This window comes from Hemibagrus wyckioides, linkage group LG20, assembly GCF_019097595.1.
Source record: "Hemibagrus wyckioides isolate EC202008001 linkage group LG20, SWU_Hwy_1.0, whole genome shotgun sequence".
Classification (NCBI taxonomy): domain Eukaryota; kingdom Metazoa; phylum Chordata; class Actinopteri; order Siluriformes; family Bagridae; genus Hemibagrus; species Hemibagrus wyckioides.
The window spans coordinates 8,647,066-8,667,107 of record NC_080729.1 but is presented as its reverse complement, the minus strand read 5'-3'; the positions used below and the strand labels follow the sequence as shown (position 1 = coordinate 8,667,107).

General features: G+C 37.8%; 1 protein-coding gene across 1 annotated transcript; it reads right to left on the bottom strand.

The window, feature by feature from the left end:
• Positions 1-798: 798 nt before the first annotated feature.
• On the bottom strand, positions 799-3,406 carry LOC131342005 (protein kinase C epsilon type-like). Its single transcript, XM_058372711.1, has 2 exons — positions 3,365-3,406; positions 799-1,920 (listed from the first exon to the last, which is right to left on the bottom strand). The coding sequence occupies exons 1-2, from the start codon at positions 3,404-3,406 to the stop codon at positions 799-801; spliced, it is 1,164 nt and encodes a 387-aa protein (XP_058228694.1).
• Between the last annotated feature and the right edge of the window lie 16,636 nt (positions 3,407-20,042).

Genomic DNA, 20,042 nt, shown 5'->3' with positions numbered 1-20,042 from the left:
ATATATAGAAAAAAATAGGGAAAATTAAACAGTAGAAATTAAAGACAAAAATAATTGTGAAAAACCAGTAGTTCTCGTATATGCATATGCAAATATATGTGTATATTATATATATATGTATATAAATATGAATATGAATATAAATATGCATAAATAATATAAAAATAAACAATAAATTATAATGATAAAAATAATAATTTAATTTTATATATAATATAAAATGAAATATAAAATATAAAATACGGGGGTCTGCTGGAGCCTATCCCAGCGCACATAGGGCGAAAGGCAGGGGTACACCCTGGACAGTCCATCACAGGGCCACACAGACAAACAACCACACACACACTCACTCCTATGGGCAATTTAAAATTACCAATCAACCTAATGTACATGTCTTTGGACTGTGGGAGGAAACCAGAGTACCCGGAGTAAACCCACGCAGGCACGGGGAGAACATGCAAACTCCACACAGAAAGGCCCCAGCCTGTTCGACCCCAGGATTCGAACCCAGGACCTTCTTGCTGTGAGGCAACAGTGCTAACCACTAAGCCACCGTGCTGCCCATTAAAATATAATATGATATGATATGAAATAATATAATATAATATAATATAATATAATATAATATAATATAATATAATATAATATAATATAATATAATATAATATAATATAATATAATATAATATAATATAATATAGTGTATATAAAAATAAAATATTATAATTTAAATGGTATGACAATAATAATAATAATAATAATAATAATAATAATATATGCTAATATTAGATTAGCAAAGTTAATATTTAGGGTTAATAAATGAGAAACCATCAAACTCCTCTTGGATGGACTGGATGAAGAAGGAGAGATTCCCATGAGAAAGCTTGGGCTCCTCACGGGTGAATCTGCCATCAAAATTATTGACGTCCCTCTTTGATGTTATCTGTGGTTGAAACGGTGGAGTGATCTTCCTCTGTTCCAGCCATGACCAGTTGATCTCACTGAAGAAAAGGTGAGCTTTGATGGCATTCTCCTTGCCCTCGGACACCACACAGCCAAGACGATCCATGGGCTTCTTCCTCAGGAACGCTTTGAGGATGTTGACCGCATTCCTACTGAGGTCTGATGGATATTCCGGTTCAGCATTGATGATGGACTCAAACATCATCTCCTCGTTGTGATCATGAAACGGAGCGTAGCCTGTCATCATCTCGTACATGATCACACCTAGGGCCCACCAATCCACCGATGTGTCGTATTCCCAATACTGTAACACCTCTGGTGCCATGTAGTTGGGTGTGCCACAAAAAGTGTTGGCAGTCTTGCCGTCTAGTATTCCCTCTGCGCACAAGCCAAAGTCAGCAAGCTTGCAGTGGCCATCGGCATCTAGGAGGATGTTTCCAGGTTTGAGATCTCTGTGTATAATCCCATTGCGGTGGAGGAACATGAGGGCACAGGCGATCTCAGCAGCATAAAATCTGATGCGGGGTTCATCAAATCCACATGAACAGGAAATGTGAAATGCAAGATCCCCGCCATTCACAAATTCCATTGCGAAGCACAGTGAGTCGCTGGTCTGGAAGCTACAGTAGAGGTGGGTCAGGTAGGGGTGTTCACTGGCCAGAGCCAAGATCCGCCTCTCCATAAAGGTGCAGCTGATGTTTTCATATTCCCAGATCATGTCCTTCTTCATAAACTTCAGCGCATACACCTCATCAGTGCCTTTGAGCTCGGACAAAATCACCTTCCCGTATGTACCCTTTCCAAGCACACTGAGGAAGTTGAAGTCCTCCAGGCTCTTTCTCTCAGGCTGTAGCTCCTCATCCTCTCTGCTCTCCTCTGAATTACACTCATTCAGGACGAAAGCTGTAGGGTCATCACCAGAAGCGGTGGGCAGCGGCTCATCATACAGCTCAGCGACCTTAACACACACAAACACACAAAATTAGTCACTGCAGTTAACAACATTTTGTAATGTCACAATGAATAAGCCCTTACCTGAGTTCCAGTAAGAAGGTCCTCAGTGTCCTTAAATTGAGAGAAATCCTGCAAATAACATTTAGATAAAGCTCAACATCTACAACCCCAATTCACAAAAGTTAATGAACAAATTAAAATATTTACATTCCTGGTGCTAACTTTCTGTGCAGCACAAATACCTAAAGTAGATCATTTTTATGCCTCCAACACTGTATTATAGCAGGGTAGGAATAACCATCTGTAATCCTTACTTCTGTAATCCATAAGGATGGGGAAATTGATAACACCATAGATACATTACTTATTTGGTACACAGGATGCAAGATTTGCACACAATCTCACAAACATGGTGCACTTGGATTAACACTATTAAGAGTTAAAATGAATCTGTTAGTGTAACTATCCTGTCATCCATGTGCAATCCTCTCTCCAAAAAGTCCTGCAATGAACAAAAATATTTATTTTTCCTTTAACAAAGGTATTAAATTTGACAAAGCAGTGCGCTCAAAAACCCTGCACAATGACCCTGTATGGTACAGTACCAACCAAAATGATGAGATACCTCACTGTTGCCCTATACAATACAGCCATATGGCACAACATAGTAAAATGAGTGTGTAGCGTAAGACATTTGGATATCAAAGGGCTTGAAGTATCTCAACTCATGAGGTGATACAAATGAAACATTATTCACTTGGTCAACAACATTAAAAGCATGAAAATGCTCCACTCCATTTCTGATACACAAAAAAACACTTAATTTCTCAGAAAGATACAGACAATCTTACTGAACACTGGCATCTCATGTACAAAATCAGTGCAAACAACAAGACCTGTGTGATACTCAATACCATGAAGTTTAACCCATTTCGTGACACTTATTTCACTTGACATATCAATTTGCACCTGTGTGAAACTTTTCAATCAGCAATCAGTCCTCTTCCATCTATAAAAGATGCCACCTTGCCACCTCTGTGTTGCTATTTGCAAGCATGGATCAAAGAGGTTAAAGGCATGGAAGGAGAGTAAGAGGCCATGGAAGAAGGGCCAGAGGAAGAGGTGTTCCAATGAAATTTGGGCAGTGGCGGCCGGTCAGTAGGGGGCGCTGGGATGCCGCCCCCTTAAAGTTAGCCAGAGAAGAACGCTTCTTTAACACATTAACAATAATTATATATTTTAATAACAAGATCATTTAATTGTACTATTCCTCTGTTAGTCATATTATCATTTATTTAAAAAACCCATTAAGTTTAACCCATGTTGTGACACTTATTTCACTTGACATATCAATTTGAAAATGTTCCGAATTCACATCACTATTTTCAACATCACTCAGTATTTTTGATTTGACAGGCCCAAACTCAATACCTGTGGCAGACACTGACTCCCAGTGATGGGTATGGGAATTTATGGGAATTTTTGACCATTGCTCTAGAAGCGCATTTGTGAGGTCAGGCCTCACAAATGAGAAGGCCTGGCTCACAGTCTCTGCTCTGATTCATCACTCCAGAGAACACGTCTCCACTGCTCTAGAGTCCAGTGGCGGCGTGCTTCCCATCACTGCATCCGACGCTTTGCATTGCACTTGGTGATGTAAGGCTCGGATGCAGCTGCTCGGCCATGAAATCCCGTACCATGAAGCTCTCTACATACTGATCTTGAGCTAATCCAAAGGCAACGCAACTTTTGGAGGTCTGAAGCTATTGACTCTGCAGAAAGTTGCTGACTTCTGTGCACTGTGCTCCTCAGCATGCGCTGACCCCGATCAGTGATTTTAAATGGACTACCACTTCATGGACTGAGTTACTGTTGTTCCCACTAACAGTATGGAATATTTAGTAGTGAGGAAATTTCACGAATGGACTTAATGCACAGGTGGCAGCTGATCACTGTACCACGCTTAATTTCACTGAGCTCCTGAGAGCGACCCATTCTTTCCCAAATATTTGTAGAAGCAGTCTGCATGCCTAGGTGCTTGATTTTATACAAATGGGGCCATGGAAGTGATTGGAACACCTGAATTCAATTATTTATTTATTTTTTTTGGGGGGGGTCCCAAAACTTTTGACAAAATAGTGTATAAGCTTATGTATTTATATGTATATATATGTGTTTTCATTTTAAAAGTGATGCTCAGCTTTATTACAATGAGGTTTTGCCTTTTTATCTAAACATTTCAAATCATTACATTAAAAATAAATTAGTACCAGATGATGTTCTTACCTTTCCACTGGACCAAATATATAATTTGTACATACTGCAACAACAGCTATAAAAAGATGCCATAAAAAAGTCATACAGATGACAATGAAGGTAGATACAGTAAGCTCCCTGTACATTAAGCTCCCTGTCCCTCAGGAGAACCTGAGAAAATGCAGTTTAAAATGAACAACTGTAATCAGTTGTTCATTTTAAATTGCATTTTCTCAGGTTCTCCAAATGCATGTCTCACTGCTCTGTGGGTTTTTTTAAAATCTAGTATTTACTTTATTTCCATCCATCATCTATACCCACTTTATGGTGGAGCCTATCCCAGCGCACATAGAGTGAAAGGGAGGGGTACACCCTGGACAGGTCACCATCGCAGGACCACATATAGATAGACACTCACACTCACATTTAGAATTACCAATCAACCTAATGTAAACCCACACAGGCATGGGGAGACCTTCTTACTGTGAGGCAACAGTCCTAACCACTAAGCCACTGTGCTGCCCTATTTACTTTATTTCATGTTGTGTAAATTCAAGTGCATTTTGAAAGAACTGGCTGTTCAGGAGTGTGAGCACGTTATAAAAATACCCTTACTTTAATTGCTGGGTTCTGGGTGAAGTTGCGTTTGAAAATATTGCATAATTACACAATTCATATTTTAACTACAATGCCTAAAAAATGCCTAGTTCCTAACCAGAAATGTGAGTAAATGTGAGTTTTACTTTCTACTGTAGGTGTAATTATGAACAAAAAACTGTCTTCTAAAGCAAAAATAAAACTTTTTTATAGAAAACGCGAAAATCCTTCATCTGCAATATTAAGACGTATGTAAAATAAATGAACTCCCACCATGGATACAAGAGACATGTTTATTTCATGAACTGAAGTTGAATTGTGCTTTTTAGGACAACATGGTTTAGAAAAGATACAGACTGGTAATAAAATAATAATAATAATAATAATAATAATAATAATAATAATAATAATAATAATACTAACGATTGGCACATGGCTTCATATAAATAGTCATTTATTCAGATGAAGAGATTACACAAAAAAGTTAATGTGTAAAAAAAAAGTAAAAAAAAAAGTAAAATGAAGACCCGGAAGTCCGATATCTCTGTGATGTCCTCCTGTCACTCACTACATTACACATTGATATAGATTACATGACGAACACACACATGTATCTTATGACGTTTTTATTGGATTTATTTGCGTGTTGTTTATTTTTTACATTTCTTACCTGGCCATGTTGGTACACCTGGGACTCGAACCCAGACCTACCGTAGCAAGAGCATAGAGTCACCATTAGAAAATATGTATTGAAACACTTTTCTTTTAAATAAGTGAATTAAAATGAATTAGCCACAACGTCCTATAAGCCGTATGAAATATTGGGCTTGTTTTCTTGTCGAAAGCCCGGTGAGTGTATAACATGTTCACTTTTAGCCCGTAGCTTGTAGCTGTGGCTGATGAGAAATGACACCATACTTGATATTGTTGTCTAGATACTTTTCATAAGAACCAGTCTGGAGTGTGTGAGAATGATGTCTAATGTTTACATGCTTTGGTGCCTTTTTGTATCAATGCAATGAGCTGAAGTCTGCCGCCATGTTCATATGAAATTTAAAGGGGACTGAGGCGATCACGAATTTGTGTACAGTTTATGGAGAATCGCAGAATTATAGGAGGGCTGAGTAGAAAATGGCCTTGTGACACCCATGGTGGCGTCATAATGATGGTATAGCGGTGGATTAATTCAATGAAGGACACCAGTGAAGGCCTAGATGTGAAATGCACTGGAATAACATGAGATTGACCTCATCCTTCATATCTACAGAATTGCAGCACTCTATTGGCTTGAGAAGCACTTCATCTGAATACCCTGTGCTATTATTATATATGTTTGTGTGTGTGGAGAGAGAGAGAGAGCATTAAATAACTTTTTAATTTAATAAAATCTGTCAGTGTGATTTGTTTGAGCTGCACTTTTCCAAGCCACTTTTCACTTTGCCTGTATGGTTAAGACAGAGCTCGCCCCTCCCCCACCAAGTTATCAACCAATTAGTGATTATCCAATCAGAGCTCTCCATGAACAACAAGAGAAAAACAAGCTCTCATTTTCTCAAGAAACTTTTCTACCTACCAGGATGGTTTAAAGTGGTTTAAAAGAAAGATGGAGCGGTCGAGATTGTATCACAAACAGTGTGAGGAAAGACATGAAAAAGCCCAGGTAAGTAATTTGATTTTATTTGCACTAATAATATGATTGTTTTGGGCAGTAGGCTAGCAGCAGCGGCCCGAGTGCAGCCGAGTCTGTTTCGGAACCTATCGGCTTTAGACTGACGATGATTTAGCATTTTATATATCTTTTATATAGTGACATAAATCAATTAAATTAAGTTTTATAGTTTGGTACCTAAGGAACCCTCAGTTGGTGCTGGTGTGTCAAATGGCACGTTTGGAGGGTCTGCCTAAACATTAGAGGTGAGGTGAGATGTTGTACAATAGATTTCTGTTTTTAGGTCTTTAATGGAGCCAGAGAGATATACAGTCTAAAAGTGTCATCTTTTATCAACCCTCACACCGATTATCTTTGTTGTACTCGCTGCTTTAAACACTGTGGGTTGTGTGTCTATCTTTTGAGTGCAGGTGAGGACACGTTTCAGCTACATTTGGTGGAGTTGGAACTGGAGGCCATGGAGGAGCAGATCTGCGGCCTACAGGTGAAGCATGCTCAGCTATAAGAGCACAATGGTACACTGGAATCATTGCAAAACCAATACTCCCACCACCTCAACTCCATGTGTTTCTCTGCCCAGGCCCAGCGCAACCAGTCATGACCGCTTCCCACATACCAACAAGGAATTGAGAGCTTCAGTAGATTATTTGCTTTAAATGAATATTTACAGTCATGGTGTTAAGAACCATGCTCTTCGTTGATAACTGGAATGTTTTCTGGGAGCGTCCCAGGCTTTTCCGCACTGATGGGCTGCACCCCAGCAGAGTTGGAGCGGAACTCCTGTTGGACAACATCTCCAGGATGCTACAAGCTGTCTGACTGGTAAGTCATATCAAGTCGCAATTACAACAGTTATCGTCAATTAACTTAATGGATACAAGTGCACATGTAGCCCATTCTACAGAAACCACGTCCGTTCCTCAAATAGTGAGACCAAAGACTAAATTCACTAAGATCTAGAAATCTTGTCATAATTCAACAGCTCACTCGCAACTAGCTCGCTCACACCCACAGCACTTGCTGTAAAAGAAATGATCAGATAACAGTCTTGATGCACTCTGCTTTATCAAAACCTGGCTCAAACCAAATGACTATATTGATCTAAATGAGTCTACCCCATCAGGATATGTTTATAAGCATGAGCCTGTCAGACTGGTCATGGAGGTGGTGCTGTAGCTATCTATAGCGATTTTCTTACTTTTACTCAGAGAACAGGATTCAGGTTTAAATCATTTGAAGTGCTTGTTCTTAATGTTGCACTTTTGGTGGGGGGGGAATCCGCTAACCCTTGCTCATGCTATTGTATATTGACCCCTAGGGCCCTATGTTGATTTTCTAAGAGGTTGTAATTTTATTATTATTATTATTATTATTTTTTTTAGACATTTCAACATTAAAAAAATCCTATTAAATCCTACTTGTTTGTTCCTGTCTTTTGTAAATGAAAACTATTTTACAAAAGAGAAAGGTGAAAAGGCCAAACCCAAAACCCCCAGAAAGTCATTTTATGAAACTGATCTATTGTTCTTCGATAGCTTCTTATGTCGGTATCTGCTGTCTGATTCATATTTAGAAGTTGAAGTCAATTTCAGAGGAGAGTGAAACAACCCTACCCCAGATCATTTACTTCCAAACAACCCAGGTATGAATTTATTCCAACATTCTCTCATACCTTTCAACATAGATAGATGGATACATACATACATACAACTTTGTCATTGTAAAGTACAGGTACATACATGAAAAAATATTGTAATGATAGATAGACTAGGAAGTGTACATCTGTTAATCTATAAAATTAACAATATGTACATTATATTACACAGAGAAAATATTATGATTATATTATAGCAGAATGTACAGGGTGGAGCAGAACTACAAAGTGGTGAGACATGAGTGTCCTACTGGTGTTGTAGTGTAGAGTTCAAAAGAAATCAAACTAACACTATGAATTTACATCGTAAAGCCTTCTATTTTACAGCTCAATATAGAAATAAAGCGAAGCTACAGTGAATAGTAGCGATGGTGAATATTCCTTCTGTTAAACAGGGTTCTACTGTCGTAAGTGTAATTGTGGTACCACAGAACCCTTTTAAACCATGTTCTAAGGTTAAATGTAAACTCTGCTGAGAAAAACTCGACAGTGACACTAAACATAGCTGTTTTATACCACCGGCTAAAGTAGAAGAAATCGGTGAGAAATGTCTTATGATTTTGAGACCACTAACGTGTTGCATTTACATTATGTAGCACAGCCAGGTGAGAGAATTGATTATTATGATTTTACATCTCTATACCGTACGTAAATAAGACTAAGACGTACCCGATCGGTCACCCTGCCATCATTTTTCATAACTTTCAGCCTCTGGCTTTGATGATACCGAAGTAATTTTCCAAAGTTTTATCACCTCGAAGTCTGTGGGTGCCTGTTCTGCCCTTTGTCACTCTCAAAGAGAACCTCAACATCTTCAGCTCTGCTACCTCCAGCTCTGACTCCTGTCTCTTCAGTGACGCTCCAAACCATACAGCATGGCCGGTCTCACCACTGTCTTGTACACCTTCCTCTTGATTCTCGCTGATCTTTTTCTATCACACAGAACTCCTGACACCTTTTCTCCACCCATTCCAACCTGCCTGCACTCACTTCTTTACCTCTTTTCCACACTCTCCATTACTTCTGTACCACCTTCACCTCTTCACCCTGTAACCTTACTGTTCCACTTCCCTCCCTTTCATTCACACACGTACTCAGTCTTACTACGACTGACTTACTCCACCTCTCCAGGTTTTCCTCCACCTGCTCCCTGCTCTCACTACAGATCACAATGTCCTCTGCAAACATCATTGTCCAAGGAGACTCCTGTCTGACCTCGTCTGACAACTGGTCCATCCTGATACAGTCCCACCTCCACTTTGAACTCCTGTCTGACCTACAGCACACCTCACCACTGTCCTGCTCCTATCATACATGTCCTGCACCACTCTGACATACTTCTGCTACTCCTGACGTCCTCGTACAGTACCACAGGTACAAAAGGTAAAACCTCAATGAAGGCTAAAGGTATCACTTTAAATTACAACAATTCTGAAGCTGTCAATTTAAAATCACTGCCTGATGTCGCTAGTTCCCGAAAACATTGTATGGTGTTAGACATGTTGGGAAACTCTGTATGATGAATTGGGAGAATAAACATAACATTTCTTGAAGGAATCCCTGATTCTTTGTGTGATGAACTATTTCCCAAAGCAAATTTACTGGTAATGGTTGACTTGATGAAATCTGCGAGTAAAAACGATAAAGTAGAAAAGGCTTTAACAAAATACACACATCATCGTAACCCCTCGGTTCTTTATCTGATTCAGAATCTCTTCTTTCGAGGCAAGGCAAGTAGAGCAATCAACCTAAATGCCAACTTCATGCTTCTTTTATAAACCCTAGAGATAAATTACAGATCAGTGAACTAGCTCCTCAAATGTATCCTGGTAACAGCAAGTACTTTTTAGAATGTTTAAGATGCTACTTCTAGATCTTACAGCTATTTATTTGTTGACCTGAAAGCACAAACACCAGAAGAACTCAGTCTCTGGTCTGGGGTGTTTCCACAAAGAGAATCCTGTTGTGCTTCTAGCTAATTTCACCTTGTCTCTTAGATCTGTTTTGTGAGCCTAAAATGTATCTTGCATATTAAGTTAATATTTTATGTTTTGCTGATTATTTAGAAAACGACGTTGTGATTATTTCTGACGACGAGTTTCCTGAAATGTCCACACAAGTCCATAGGAATCTAATGAAGGCTGGAACATCAGGAACCCCAGTCTATCCAAAGACCCAAAGCTGTTGTAGTTCCACAGCCTTGAACAAACCAACAAACTTCACGTAAGTCACATCATAAAAGAATGAACAGTTTGTTAAACCTTTCATATATGTTTATTTTGTGTCCTATTCAGAAGTCGAGGATACAGACTGTCAGTGATGATTATAGGGATCATGTTATAAGCGGCTATTTCCACTTTATTATCTTTAATAATAAATGTTGAGCCTCTTCGGATTGTGCAAGTTTCCACGCACTTGCACCTAAGAGGTTCGGCGTTCATACTCGGACTTGCCATTCTGAGGGTAAGAAATACACAAAAAAAACTTGGTAAATCTTGTTGATAAAATGTGTAAAAACCATTAAAATTCTATCCATATTATGTTATGTACGTCTGCTTATCCTAAAGACGGTCATATGGGAACTTAAAGCCAATCCCACCCTGGTCACGTTGCACACCAATTGTTGACGGGTTCATTAGACTCGTTCAAACACTTCTGTAACTAACTCTTGATTTGCGAGTATTTATGAGCGATTCATTAGAGAACCGGTTCATGAGTCATTTGTTTGAGAATCTGACTTAATCTGTTGCGCTATAAAGACATAGAAAGAGCGCACTAAAATGCGAGCTGTCTGTCATCTGAACAAAAACTGACTACACTAAAATGAAGCATTCATTTCATTATGAATGCTTAAATATAATTTATTTAATTATTTTACTGTAGATTAACCTGTGGCGCTGAAAAGTGGTGCAGAACACAGAAAATATACAGAAAATGTCCTCTGAAAAAAGCTACATCCTGTCAGAGTCTATTATTCGGCTAATAAGCTAAATGTCGTCATATATGGACTTTCTTGATATTTTACAGAACCTTATAACTCTTTTCGACTTAATTTATGGCGTTTTAAGCCTTTTTAATGTCATTGACATCATTTTTAAACTCAATTAAAAAGTTCCTCAGAAAAATCAGGCCCACTAAAAGCAACGTGCATTTCAGCCTCGTCTCAAAGGGGCCAAACAGACCATTGCTAAACAAGCAGAGGGCAAAGAAACACACTTTATTATTTAACCCCAGACATACAACAGACACTTCCACATAAATCAAAAGACATGTAAAATGCTTGTGTTGAACCTCAGGGGTGTGACAGTGTGCTTTGCTGTAAACTTTTTTCCAACAATTTAACAGTAATCCTGAAACAGATGTGTGCAAATAAATTAGGTGAGATTGAGATTTTTTCATTTGATGTGTGGAACGGCTACGAGACAAGTTAGTTAAAAGCCATAAACGATCGTTTCATCACCAAACTCTGTTTTTTCTCTCTCTTGAGGTCAATAAGCCAACAGAAAATATTACAGAAAAACCAAAAAGTGCAAATTCCTCTGTCCTGAAGACTCCTTAAACAATTGAGCCATTTATTATTAGTCTAGATTATGTAGCATGTCCATTATACAAGTTTTAAAGGCTTTTGAAATTTTGCGATGGCAGAAATAAACACAAAATCAAGCAAATGACAGAATTCAGAAAAGCTTGCAGTTTTTCAAAGTTACAGCAGGTTTTCTACGTGTTGTGTCGAGACGTGTCATGTGATGTCATCACACACATAACGCGCATTCAGAAAAAGCCCTCTTCAGTTCATGAGTGTGGAGCGTGAGTAGAGCTCTCATAGCCTAATTACACATGTCTTCACTGGTAGGGGTTTAATAGAAGTATTCTATGGTTGCAATTTCACCATTTCAAGGTGAAGGGACTGTAGGGAGCCCCATACAAGATTTTTCTTTTTTCTTTATTGCCATTATGTTACACATGGATTTAGCTTCATATTCAGATTGCTAGATGTCGTGCCAGATCCAAGTCTGCATCCCAAATAGATAAAGCATCATTAGAGCATGTAGCATGAAGGTTTTTTGTTCAGGCCATATTAAACAAAATGACTAATTCTTAAAAAAAAAATAAAATAAAAGCTAGCAAAATGATTAGCATTAGACCATCACTGGCACAACCTAATTGCTGGTGCACAAGTGTTGGATTTCTTTATGGCCAAACTACCAGTTTTCATCTTTAATGTATGATGATTATATTATTTCCACCAGATTTCAACCCACTTGAAAACCTATGGTATGTGAGATGCATTTCAGTTCTTTTTACAGTTACAATTCTAATCTCTGGCTTATTTTCAGACTACACAAAGGCTCTGTTAGAGCTTCACCTTTGGAAAGATGACTGAAAAGCTTCTAGTCATGTGATCACAGCTCACCTGTAACTGCAGATGGCTCTTCAGTTCATTCTGGGTTAGAGAAAGAGAGGTATAGAGACTGATGCTATGTTTCTTTCCAAACTGTGTAAAACACAGCAGCAAAAAATGGTAAAAATGGGCCTTTCTATATCAGTATTGAAGTACTGTCTTGTAGAAGCCTTTGCCAGAGAGATTTTTTATAGGTTAGAAACGAATCATAAATGTAACGATGGAGTTGAATCTGGCAACATGGCTACTTATAAACGTTTACTATGAAAAATGAATAAATACATATGTATCTGTCAGAATAAAATGCAGTTAATGTTATTGTGGTAACTATCTCAGTTAAGATTTTGGTGCTAGACTGATTTAAGTTTCCCACTTTCACTCCACAAACTCCTATATTAACTGCTTTACTATGTCCTCTATGAAGACAAGGATTCTCTGTATGAGCTCATTTAACCACCTCTGATTGTGTCAGCATACAGCTGGGAAAATAATCTATTTTTTAATATGATTTGCTACATACATCTACATCACACAAGGTTTTATTTACTAACAATTGTAAGCACAATGACAAATGAAGGACCACAGGAATAGAACTTATTATATGTTTTTTTTAACCTACATAAAAGCTATAATCATAATTTTAAAAAATCCATTGCGTGTACACAAAGTATTCAGATATACTTCAATTTTCTATGTGGATTTCTCCAAGAGCAGCTTGTCATCTATGAAAAATTCTTTGCTGCTAAGTATGGCTGCAGTGGAGACACACTTAGAGCTCTGATCTGGTCACATCTATTTTATGACACCGCAAGTGGTAGAGGAAAAAAAACAATAAATGTTGAGAGCTGCAGTTCATGCGGTTTGACTGCCCCATTAAAGGTTAACATGTGGCATGCTTTTGAGTCCAGTAGATTAATGACTTTTGTATGCGACATAAATGCAGCATATCTGTGTCCACATAAAGTCATATAATGCGGCAGGAAAAGTGTTAAGGAGCAGAAATTGAGCAGTGTGCTGTTATAGGAAAGTAATCAATTAGAATAGGAGTGGTTGTGATTGTGATGTGGTCATTACTACACCGAATTCACCAAAGACAAGCAAGAGTTTTATTCATTTATAGACACAATGCATCCAAATAGTTTGCTAATGATTACAATTTCATTTATATTTTTCTTTTTTTAAAAGCTTGGGAGATTTTGCTCTTTCTAAAAAAAAAATAAATTATCAATGTACACTATCCAGGCATAACATTATGACCACCTGCCTAGCTTTGTGTTGCTCCCCATTTTGTTGGCAAAACAGCCCTGATCCATCATGCACTGTGTATTCTGTCAGAAACAGCCTTTACTTCTTCAGCAATTTGAGCAACAGTAGCTCGTCTGTCGGATCAGAACACACTGGCCACTGAAACTGCAGTTTTACTTTTAAGTTAACATAAACAATTTACCAAGCAAACCAAAAGAGTAAACAAAGCAGACGTCGGATGGTCATGACGATCCATGCAATAATGAGAAGGCTTATTAATGTCATAGGGACAGAGCTGGAGCAAGATTTTTTAAAGCCAATTTAAAGGGGTGTGTTTGACTTGGGAAGAGATGACTGTAATCTGAGGCCAGGAATAGGCATTTGCTTGAGCTTGTGATAACGTGTCATATCATTCACTGGATGGTGGTTCAGGGGAATTGGAGTTGGCTGATTGCAGAGGTGGATACGTCAGTACTGGCAATGAGATACTAAAGACGTCCTCTGTGGGTCCGAGTATTGAGCTAAGGACCTGGTACTACAGGTTTGCAGAAAGAAACATGACTAGCATGACTGAGTGACAAATAACACTGACATGGTAACTGAAGTGTGTATCATTTGACAGCTTCAGAGCTTCTCTGAACATATCCTTACTGTACAAACCTAATCACCTGGTGTCTCAGACTGGTGTTGTGTTATTGAAATACTAGATCCCAAAGTCTGCATGCTTCTTGCTACACTCTAGCGTAGAGCTGGGATGGTAACAGAAGGTACGATAAAGGATGATAAAGAAACACCCTGCACAACTTTTATACGATTACAGCAACTACATTGTGGAAGCAGTATTTACACACTTACCAGGAAATTGCATCAAATAACAAACCCCCCTCCAGGCTAACTGAAAAGCCACATACTAGCTTACCTTATACAATCGACAGACAATTTACTTCCCTAACTCACTATCTAACCAATACACAGAGACAAAAAGGACAGAGGACAGCTCTATACCTGGTCATTTGGACAACACACACAAACGGGAAGCAATATGAGTGTAAACACATTGAGCAAACAGAAATAAAGGAAGGCAGGCTAAAACTCAGTGTCGACAGCAGGCTTAGGGTCATGCACCAAGAAGTCACAAAGCACAGATTAATGGACTTTGACGGTCCCTTAAATACTCTTGTGACAATGATGTAAGTGCAACTGCCAGTGGGCTGGAAATGATATTTCAGGAACCTAGAAGTGAACACAGTGTAATTCCTTTCCACTTGTTTCCCTTTTTCTACCGATCCCGAGGCATCTAGAGATTGTGCCAGCTCCAGTAGACAGAGGCCAACCCTGCGAGGATCCAGAGATGGACCAGCTCCAGTTGCTTCATGAAGATTTTGGATATTCAAAGCGAAGATGCCAACCCTATGTGGACTTTGAGGACGACGACAACCTCCTAATTAATACACAACATTCTACATATGCTGTATCTGCATCACACAACTCCCACTGACTGTATATGACTGTAGAAAGGACATTGTTCATAATCAGGTTAATAATAATTTATAATCACACTCTCCGGTGTCACCCAAATGAGGAGGGGTTCCCTTTTGAGTCTGGTTCTGTTCAAGGTTTTTTCTTCATAACACAGTCGCCTCAGGTTTGCTCACTAGGGAGGATTTTGTCTAACATTAATTTTGGACTTTTGTATTATGTTTCTTATGTCCTGTAAAGCTGCTTTGAGACAAAGTCCATTGTTAAAATTGCTATACAAATTGAATTGAATTGAATTGAATTGCTCACCACATCAGACATTGTCATTATACATTTTACTCTAGCAGATTCTCTAGAATCTAGAAAACTTGCAGATTATGGTCCGTATAGACAATTACAGGAAACATACTGGCAAGGGTGTAAATTTGGTTTAAATAGTGGGATTTGAATTCCATTTCCTGCATTTACATACATTTAGGGACTATGGTGATACAAAATCCAGGAAATAATGAAGTTGATTATAATGATAAATTCTGCCAAAAAGTATGTATATAAAAAAGATGTCTTACTTTCTTTATTGTTTAATAGGGGCCGATCACCAGAAAATCTTTTTATGAAGTCAAAAATGTTCACCATTAATATTTTGTGTGTGAATAAAATGTAAATAATGTAAGACTCAATTTCCTCTGTTAAACAAACATTTTTTTAAACAAACTGCTGTAGCTGAAAATGTAAAATAAATCTCTTGTTGCACAGGACGTTTGTCAGAGACACATCCACCAAACCACAGGGGTTTAGAATAGAAAAAGCAAAAAGCTTTTATGAACTGTGTGTTACATCACTATTGTGTAATATCAGGTGCAGATGGACAGCAGCAACATTAATATGGAATTATATGTTGATCATTACTTTAATAATTGTCTTTCATGCATAAACAACCACCTTAAGTTAATGAACAAATTACAATATTACATTCCTAGTGCTAATTTTCTGTGCAGCACAAATACCTAAAGTAGATCATTTTTATGCCTCCAACACTGCATTATAGCATGTCAGACACTAACTAGTATAAACCAGTATAAACCAGCACTAACTGGTATAAACCAGCACTAACTATAACTAACTCAAAATCTATCGATACCCGTTTGCCAGATCAAAAGGGCAGAAATATGAGGTGTGTCTGGGTTTATTTGGTGTCCAGAGAATGCACTCATGGAAGATCATGTCTGATTATTTTTAAGGCTTCATACAGAATCTATTCAGCTTCTGTTTCTGTTGACATGTGAGTCAGAATATAAAACACACTTACGGCTGACAAGTGCATGAATTCTACACACTGTCTCAACACAGTAGTTTATAAAGATTTATGTCACAACAGAAGATGATTTTTACCTTTTCATATTGTAAAGACTGAGCTTTATGTAACTACAGTGATTGGTGCAAGCCTCTGAAATGGCATGTTCCATTAAATATCTACACCAATATGAAGGTCATTGGAAATACCAAGATTGTGTGCACGTGTACGCATGTTTGTCTAGACATGCTGGATGGAAGAGTACGTGATGATAGGATGATATATTTTAGTTTGTAGTGTTTCAATTAGAACTCCATCACCATATCACACAAAAATAATAATAAACATAATTTATTTAGAGTAAGTGCTCTGTGTGCTGCCATTGTCCAGTATAAAGTCCATTATGATTAACTTATTTTAATAATAAGAATATGAACAATAAAATAATTACAACACAGGACAGCTGTTCTAACTGTTAGATAAGCTTTATTTGAACTCCACTGATCAAAATGTTTGCTTACAGTTGCCTTTTAGTCCTACTGCCAACACGATTTTTCCATTTTCAGACAGTTCACATTTATCTATGACAAGAAGCAAGATATGCCACAAATGATCTAAAAGCACACCATCAGACTGAGCTTTGTCCAGCAACGTCCATGTACATTAGTGTCTTAAAAATCAATTTCAGCCACAGCAGTATGTCAGAGCTTGAGATGTATTTCCTCAAAACATCTGGAATCAGTTATAAATGTTGCCTGCACAGACAAAACAAGGACATTTTAAGACACATTGAGGCCATTTCTGTCATAAATGAACACACTTAAATTAATACACTAGCCTTCTAAATAAGGAATCTACAACACAGAAAAGAAATATATAAAAGGTGGACATTTTATAGCCTTGCTAAGGCCATAATAAAATATATAGTGGGGTCCAAATGTCTGAGACCAATTTTCTATTTTAATTTGTTTTGCAGATGATATTATTTGACAGCTTGAAGTAAAATCTTTGAAATTTATGCAAGATGCCTTTCTGAGCATCTAGCATTTAGCATGTTGCCTTTTTTGCTTTAAATGAGTGTGTGCATTTGAGCTGCATGGACACCACAAGTTTATGCAAAACCTTACAAGCAATTTTAGATTAAATGCATCAGTGTGTCACTTGAACACATTCTTCAGTAAAAATGCAGAAAATCTGACCTTTAAATAGACATCTAAAAAGAGTACAGAATCTTAAATTAACTATTGTTTACTTTCTATATTTTAAATAGGAAAAAATGCAGTTGAAGAAAAATCCCGGATTATTAATGTGGTCACAGAATTTTGGACTCCATGCATAGATTTGTTGTTTTACCCGAGTTGGTTTCTTCAAGTCTTTTGTTTTGCGGTGATTGAATGAATCTGACATTTGACAAATTCCGCCTTTCAGCCTGTGAAATGTTTAAAAAAAAAAAAAAAACCTGTGAGGGTGGAGTAATGCAAATTTTGTTTGCCCAAAATTAAGAGATGACTAGAGCACAAGCCTCCATTTAAGAATATTGAGGATTAATAAGAGCTTTAATAAAACAAAAAGGATTGGAGCCCTCTTCCGAAGCGATCACATCCACACGAGTCTTGCACTCAGAGTTGCCGAGGGATAACTGGTCACTAGCATTCAAACAGAGATAAGTGTCACCCAACTTTTTTGGGACAATAAATACCTGAGAATTGCCCAATAATACATCAGGGGGAGAGGTGCACTCTTCCCCAGGGAAACCATGACATGTACTCAGACTGGAGTTACAGCCAGGCCCTGGATCGGTCATGTCATGTCCTGAGCAAAAAGCAGCAGTTAGCTGTAGCAGCCAGACAATATCAGGGGGAACTAGACAGAAAGAACTGTTCTTATTGATCTCAACTGCAGTATTATTATCTAAAGGAAATGACAACCATTGAGTACCAATGTGATGACAGACCCAACAAGATGCATCATGAATGTCGGACAAATTGCGAGTGATTTCTAAAGAAAAAGCACAGGCCAAATTTCTTTCATTGCTATGTGGTCCAGTTCTGATGCTCACGTGCCCATTGTTGTGCAGGGGTCAGCGTGGGAACCCACCAGTAGCTCGTCTGCTGGATCGGCTCACATGGGCCAGCCTTCACTCCCCACGTGCATCACTGAGCCTTGGTCGCCCTGATGCCGGTTCACCACTGTTCCTTCCTTGGACCACTTTTGATAGATACTGACCACTGCAGACCAGGAACACCCCACAAGAGCTGCAGTTTTGGAGATGCTCTGATCCACTCGTCTAGGCATCACAAATTGACCCTTATCAAACTCGCTCAAATCCTTACGCTTGTCCATTTTTTCCTGCTTCTAACACATCAACTTTGAGGACAAAATGTTTACTTGCTGCCTAATATATCCCACCCACTAACAGGTGCCATGATGAGGAGATAATCAGTGTTATTCACTTCACCTGTCAGTGGTCATAATGTTATGCCTGCAATGCTTGATGGTGTACATCTGTAACCAAGCCCTTTAGCGTGAGAGCTGATTAATCAGTAGTCTAAACATGATTTAGTGTAAAACCAGTAGTCAGGGTTGTTAAAAGTGACCTACGAACAGGGTAAATATTTCATTGTGGAAATAAAATGAATTCTTGACCACGCTTAAGGATTTTATTCTACAATTTAAAGCAGTAGCCTAGGTCGCTAGCACGATAACTAGCATTAGGCTAATGGTCAGCAGTAGATGAGGTCGCTTGTGAGATCCATAACATTAGACTGTAACACTGGATTTATTGTAAAATCAGTGAGACATTAAAGTCACGTGGTAGGATAAAGCTCCTCCCACCTTGAGGAGGATGAGTGTGGTCAGGAGGAGCTCTTTCTCTCCGGAGGATGCGGGAAATGTTTTGTTCTTCTTCTTCTTGTTGTTTTATGTTGGTTATCGTTATTAATTATTGTAATAATAAAATCATTACTATTATTGTATTGTTCTTATTGTTAACACATACACTTTAATGCACTTATTTACTTACACTGATATATCAATATATACTTACTCAGAAAGTGGTGTTCTGTCTCAGTGGTCATTATACTGTCTTATACTGTACTTATAATGTACATATAATTGTACATTAATAATAGAAATAATAATAATAATAATAATAATAATAATAATAATAATAATATCTGTTAGAGATACAAAAATATAAAGAAGCCAACAACAACAATAATAATAATAATAATTATTATTATGATTATTATTATTATTATTATTTTTATTGTTATTATTATTATTATTATTATTATTATTATTATTATTATATAGTATTATTAGTTAAAATAGACATTATTATACAATATATAATGATCCATAACATCTGGTATTATTAAACATCTCAAACCAAAGTTACACCCTTGTGTTTAACATGTTTCTGTATTTCTTATGTTTGTATTTTTCTTGTGTTTGTTCTGTTATGAGTGCAGATCAGTGCAGAATTCAAGAGATGTGTGCTGATGGACCTGAGCAAGTCCTTTTATGTG

Coding starts and splice junctions, on each gene's coding strand:
- LOC131342005 (XM_058372711.1), bottom strand. CDS start 3,406: ATGGTCAAAAATTCCCATAAATTCCCATACCCATCACTGGGA. Junction 1,921..3,364: donor TCCCATACCCATCACTGGGA/GTCAGTGTCTGC, acceptor GTGTGTGTTAAG/GTCGCTGAGCTGTATGATGA.